The sequence below is a fragment of the Sebastes fasciatus genome, chromosome 3, assembly GCF_043250625.1.
Source record: "Sebastes fasciatus isolate fSebFas1 chromosome 3, fSebFas1.pri, whole genome shotgun sequence".
Taxonomy (NCBI): domain Eukaryota; kingdom Metazoa; phylum Chordata; class Actinopteri; order Perciformes; family Sebastidae; genus Sebastes; species Sebastes fasciatus.
Window position 1 is genome coordinate 37374577 of NC_133797.1, and position 6657 is coordinate 37381233.

The 6657-nt window shown below is 42.1% G+C and overlaps 1 protein-coding gene across 1 annotated transcript; it reads left to right on the plus strand.

Moving 5' to 3' along the window:
• Positions 1 to 649: 649 nt before the first annotated feature.
• LOC141765369 (fibroblast growth factor 20-like) lies at positions 650 to 4519 on the plus strand. The gene is made up of 3 exons (XM_074631428.1): positions 650 to 1380; positions 3066 to 3169; positions 3306 to 4519. Exons 1-3 carry the CDS (start codon positions 1032 to 1034, stop codon positions 3549 to 3551), a joined length of 699 nt encoding a protein of 232 aa, XP_074487529.1. The 5' UTR covers positions 650 to 1031; the 3' UTR covers positions 3552 to 4519.
• The last annotated feature ends 2138 nt before the right edge of the window (positions 4520 to 6657 follow it).

Below are 6657 nucleotides of genomic sequence, written 5' to 3' on the forward strand. Positions count from 1 at the left end.
AGGAGAGAGGAGGAGGAGGAGGAGAGAGGAGGAGGAAGAGGAGAGGAGGAGGAGGAGGAAGAGGAGAGGAGGAGGAGAGAGGAGGAGGACGAGGTGGAAGAAGAGGAGGAGGAGAAAGAGGAGGAGGAGGAGGTGGAGAAGAGAGGAGAGGAGGAGGAGGAGAGAGGAGGAGGATGAGGTGGAAGAAGAGGAGGAGGAGAAAGAGGAAGAGGAGGAAGAGAGAGGAGAGGAGGAGGAAGAGGAGGAGGAGGAAGAGGAGGAGAAGGAGGAGGAGGAGGAGGAGAGGAGAGGAAGAGGAAGAGGAAGAGGATGAGAGAAGGAAGAGGAGGAAGAGGAGGAGGACAATCGGGGCACATTTGCATAGGGAGTATTATCGCGTTATATAGATGTGGAGAGTCAGTGTGCTGCTCTCACTGCTGCTGGAGGAGCTGAGAGGGAGAGAGGAGGAGGAGGGTACCGCAGGAATAAAACAGGCTGGAGGAGAGAGAGAGAGAGAGAGAGAGAGAGAGAGAGAGAGACAGAGAGAGAGAGAGAGACAGAGACAGAGAGAGAGAGAGAGAGAGAGAGACAGAGAGAGAGAGAGAGAGAGAGAGAGAGAGAGAGAGAGAGAGAGAGACAGAGAGAGAGAGAGAGAGAGAGAGAGAGAGAGAGAGACAGGAAAACCCTGAAGTGCGCTGGAGCAAAGGGGAGTATCCCGAGGTGAGGAGGAGAGAGAGGACTGGAGAGAGAGAGGAGAGAGGAGGATAAATAGCAGCAGAAGAGAGGAGAGGAAGAGACACGGGCTGCTGCAGCCGGAGATAAACCTGCACACATCAAGACATCCTGCATGCATGAAGACATGAAGACAACGCGGGAGTTTCATCTCAATTAGATGACAATCTAATTAACGATTCTTCTGGTGACTGCGCCAAAACGCGCACTCATCTCCAGCTGCACGTCCTGCAACTTTTCCTTTTTCCTCCTCCTTCTGCGCACTGAGGCTCATCACTTGGCTCTGTAATCAACCGGCTCGTCTCAGTCTCTCCTCTGTGATGGCTGCAGCAGCAGCGGAGGTCGGGAGCTTCGTCAGCGGGTTTCTGGACAGCTTTGGCACCGCAGGAGCAGCTCCGGCTCCGGTCGGCTCTCATTTCGTTCTCACTCCAGCCGGAGCGGTGGACTACAACTCGGTGATGCTGGGGGGGCATGGGGGACAGCAGGGACAGCAGCAGGACCACATAGACCACCTGGTGTCCGCGGAGAGACTGTCCCGGAGCCTGGCGGACCTCAGCCACCTGAAGGGGATCCTGAGGAGGAGGCAGCTCTACTGCAGGACCGGATTCCACCTGGAGATCCGGACCGACGGAACCGTGCAGGGCACCAGGAAGGACCACAGCAGATTCGGTACAAAACCCTTCACTAATAAACCTATATGCATCATTATTATTTTCCTTATTATTGTTATAATTAGGCTATTAGTAGTAGTAGTACACTGTTAAGAATTTCCCAGTAAAATAACAGTAAAGAACTGGCAGCAGGGTTGCCTTTATGTTACTGTAAAATTAACATTATTATACTAATATCTAAAATACAGTTTGAACTGTTTTTTTCTTATTAATTTCACAGTATTTTACAGTTCACTTACTGTCTAAAGATACATTATATAGCTGTTTTCCACCTTTCTTTTACATTATCTCACTGTTTTAATGCACTATTTAGGTTGTATTTTTTACATACAACATTATTTTTTGCCTAGATGAATAGACTTAGCAGGTTACAGACATAGGAATAGTCACACTAAATACAATTAAAGGCACTTGTTAGGAAAAAGGCTATAATAGACTTGTTGACACTTTTCCCAAAATGTGTGTCTCTAGCTGGCTACAAGCACAGAATGCAAACCAGAACAACATGCGAGTGAAGAACAGTAAAGCTAATTCACTGATTTTACAATCATGTACAATATACAATCCTCACATGAGCAGATCAGGTCCCAGAATTAAAACAAATACTGCATGAAAATGTTACTGATGATCCTTTAGACAGTTGATCAGCAGTAATGTTTTTAGCAATAACAGGTTAATACTGTTGAAATCCTGCTGTAAATTAACAGCAATTGTTTACAGTGTAGTATATTTGTTTTACTCTATCATGCTTTGATTGTCTGATATTCTGTTTTAACAGTTACCATATCTTTTACTTAATTTATCTGCTTTTATTGTCTTGTGAAGCACTTTGTAACATCTGTTTTGAGAAGTGCTATATACATACATTTATTATTATTATTATTATTATTATTATTATATAGTATTCTATGTCGAATAGGCTCCGTTGTAGGATGCATCAGACTGACAGGTACCCTTATGGTGGAGGCACTGGAAAACACACACACACAGAGAGAGAGAGAGATTAAAACAGGAGGTTCAGTTGTTTTAATGCTTGATAAATGAAAACTATTAATATCACATGATAATAGCCATACAGGTTACTATAATCCAATGCTATGAAGTCGCCCACTGTGATGGCAGCTGCTGCTGCTACAGTATAACACTGGACTGTAGTCTATAACAGTAGAATTAATTCCAAGATGAATAAGCTTTCCAGATGGGCTTTGAGTATTTCATGTTTACACTTTTTTTTTCCTCTTTGAGATTAGATTGGAAGCTTTTTCTTTACTTTTCATTACAGTTTATCTTCTGTTATCAAGATAAACGGCTGCAGCTTATACGGCAGATCAAAAGTAGACCTCTAAAGAGATTTCTTTTAGTGCCGCAGGCTGTTCTGGCACTTGATTTATTCCATTTGCAGACTTGGATGCAACTTCATTGCCAGAGGCCATTCCAGACACCCAGTGTTGCTTGTCAGAGTCAGCTGGTGTGGATATACATGGAGCTATTTACTGTACCTTTTTCCTGTATTGAGTGCAAAGTCAGTTTTTAGTCTCATAGTCAATCCACCTTCAGATGTGATCCATTTGTCTTAAATAATAAAGAGGTTGTTTAAAATCATGTTTATGTGTATCATCAGATGTGTTTATGAGTCGTTTTGAACAAAAGTGTCTGACAAGTGAATTTAATTTGTGTGTGCAGGTATTTTGGAGTTCATCAGTCTGGCTGTGGGTCTGGTTAGCATCAGAGGAGTGGACAGTGGCCTCTACCTCGCCATGAACAGCAGGGGAGAACTGTACGGATCGGTGAGTACGCACTGAACACGCACATCCATCAACCTACAGTACCAATTCTCAACATATCTGATTTGTAACTCACGGCCAACAGGTGGCACATTTTGCATCATCATTAACCTCATATTTTCCTCTTTTCTTTCTGCAGGAGAAGCTGTCTGCAGAAGCTGTTTTTAAGGAGCAATTTGAAGAAAACTGGTACAACACTTACTCGTCCAACATCTACCGGCATGGAGAAAAAGGTGCATTTTACTTTGTTGCTTTGAACAAAGACGGGACATCCCGGGACGGAACGAGGTCGAGGCGACATCAGAGGTTCACCCACTTCCTACCGAGGCCTGTAGACCCGGATAGAGTACCGGAGCTGTACAGGGACATACTAGGCCAGAGCTGAGACTGAAGGGGGGGCGTTACCATGACCCTGTCTGAGCTGAAGAGCAACTCAACTGCACCTAATCCTGACCCCCTTCTTGAAGGGGGATGGAAGATCTTGTTGATCTGGACAAAACGGGATCATAAAAAAGTGCGCCTAATGAACACTCCCCGCCGATGGCGAGTCTGAACCAGACTAGTTGGGGAGTTTGACTGAGGTATCTTCTGTGGAAGATGTGAAGGCCCCATGACAGACACCTGGGCCCGTAATATTGCCCCATTATTGGCCTATGCAGAGGCCCCGGTGGCCAAACAGATGATTTATGGATTTCGTTTGAGTTTCCACTACTTAAATCCAACTGCCTGCCAGTCCAAACTGCATGTTAAAGAGGACAAGAGTGTGGGAACTAATTGGTGAGATTAACAACTGGCTGCTAGTACATAGCTTTTTACTGCTGTGGCCGATGAGTCTTTGTCAATTCCACTGTTTTCAGTTATTTTTATCCAACACACTACTGTGGCTGCTAAGTAAATGATTTATTAAAATGCTTAATCCACTATTCAATGTGGCTGGTTTACACAAAAAAAGGTAGTTTCATGCACTGGAAATCAGCCATGTTGTCTGTGGTGGGAAACGGGTCTGAGAGCTGGAGGGGAATCACCGTTATCGGACTGACTGACGAGATGGATTCCCTTTGAACCGGCTCCAAAGAGAGATGCTGCTTAGAAGATATGACTTTTCTACAAAATGCATGAGGAACAAGAGAAGAAGTACAGATCCAGTGGAGTTTTATAAGGACTTCTTCTGTGGTGTCCTGTGGTGGAATACTGCGTGAGCTGTTGGAGACTTATTACCGACAAAGACACCTTTACAAACCTGTTGACAGATTGTATTCTTATTTATGAGTTTTTGATTCCTAGGACATACAGTATATTTATTTCATATATTTATTTATTTTGAGAATATATTTTTACAGGTATGAGATAAAATAAAAAAAGACATCCAGAACAAGCCATGAGAGATTTTTTTCTTATTTGTTGTGTTGTCATATGGTATAAACTGCTGTTTTCCATTCTCACAGTAGGATCATATCAGTTTTTCAGACTTTGTGTTCACAGTGTCGAAACGCATGGTGTCACGAAGCAATCTCTTTGCAGTCAAAAACAGTGCACTATTGCCATTTATTACACGGCTTTGTTGAATACTCGATTCTGATTGGTCAATTGCAGCGTTCTAAGGTCTGTTATTTCTTTATAGCAGACCGTTGCTATGAATAACAGACCGTTGCTATGGGCGCGGTTCTGATCTCGCAGTCTGGCGGACCATTTTTGCGTCAAATTATTGATTTCTTAAGTAAGTAGCCGTGTAATAAGCGGGATGATGTACAGCTAGCAGGTCATTGTTGTGAAATAAACCCCTTCAGGGCGGGGTTTATTTCACAATGACCGACTTTTTGTATATTATCCCTTATGTGTCTGTTTATCAGGTGGATTTATGGGCTGATTTGGTCAACTTGATTTGCTTGTCTGCTTATCTGGAGCTGTTGTTGAAGCAACAAGTCCTTAATAGGGCTGTCAATCAATTTAAAATATTGAATTGCATGATTGCTCATAGTAATCGCAATTAATCACACATCTTTTATTCATTCAAAATGTACCTTAAAAGGGAGATTTGTCAAGTATTTAATACTCTTATCAACTTGGGAGTGGGCAAATATGCTGATTTATGCAAATGTATGTATATATTTATTATTAGAAATCAATTAACAACACAAAACAATGACAGATATTGTCCAGCAACCCTCACAGGTACTGTATTTAGCATACAAAATGTGCTCAAATCATAACATGTCAAACTGCAGCCCAACAGGCAACAACAGCTGTCAGTGTGTCAGTGTGCTGACTGGACTATGACTTGCCCCAAAACTGCATGTGATTATCATAAAGTGGGCATGTCTGTAAAGGGGAGACTCGTGGGTACCCATAAAACCCATTTTCATTCACATATCTTGAGGTCAGAGGTCAAGGGACCCCTTTGAAAATGGCCATGCCAGTTTTTCCTCGCCAAAATTTTGCATAAGTTTTGAGCGTTATTTATCCTCCTCTGCGACAGGCTAGTATGACATGGTTGGTACCAATGGATTCATTAGGTTTCCTAGTTTCACAACAAGAAAGTTTACACAACCTAAAAATCGTTGCGTGAATGCGTTAAAGAAATTAGTGGCGTTAAAACGAATTTGCATTAACACGTTATTATCGCGTTAACTTTGATAGCCCTATATTCCTTAACCTTAAAGTTGGCGTCCAAAATAAGCAGTCAAGCATCAAAAATCAATTCATCAATTCCTATATTGCAACTATTTCGTTAGCCCCTCCTTGCCTGGTAAACACCCATAAGTTTCAAACTTCACTGTTTTAAGTTAAAAAACAGAGCCAGTGAGCTAAAGCATTTCACATCTCGTTTGTACGGTAACAGCCTGGATTGATTAAGTAAATCATATTTCAACGTTTCTGTCCAGTTCTGCTGACGTATGGCTCACTCCTACATTTATTAATACAAGTAACTTTTCTTAGTTGTTGCTGACTGTGGACCACCAATATGGCTGCCTTACTAAAGGGTAGATGTTGCTGCAACGTATGATAGCATCATCTAGTAGCTCACGGCTCCTATAATATCCAATAAAAAGAGAGGGCTACGTTACATGCTTTGTCTTTTCTCGCCCTACAACACCGGTATCTAAAACACAATTATTTCTGATAATGGGATCTGATCCTTGTAGTAAAGTTTGTTTTCAAACCTGAATGAAAGAACAACAACATTAAACTACAAATTCCTCCATGTTTTACGTAAAACTTTGAAGTCTTTTAGTGAGAGACACATAATGACTGTGTTACTCTCTTACAGTAGGTACCAATAAAAGCAGGGTTTTCCCAAATCCCTTAAAAAATAAAAAGAAGAGTTCAGTTTCATGCATTTTTGTATTTCAGAGGCTCTATAAGTTCAGCTTTAGGGCTAAAGTGACGCTACAGATATCATATGAAACTAGAAAACCTAAGGAATCCATTGCTATTAACCATGTCATGCTACCAACGAGGCTAAATGATGCTCCAAAGTTGGGCTCAATTTT

Bases quoted from the DNA above. Each gene is read 5' to 3' on its own strand.
- LOC141765369 (XM_074631428.1), top strand. From the start codon at position 1,032: ATGGCTGCAGCAGCAGCGGAGGTCGGGAGCTTCGTCAGCGGGTTTCTG. The intron at 1,381-3,065 runs GTACAAAACCCT...TTGTGTGTGCAG, and splicing joins GAAGGACCACAGCAGATTCG to GTATTTTGGAGTTCATCAGT. The intron at 3,170-3,305 runs GTGAGTACGCAC...TTCTTTCTGCAG, and splicing joins GGGGAGAACTGTACGGATCG to GAGAAGCTGTCTGCAGAAGC.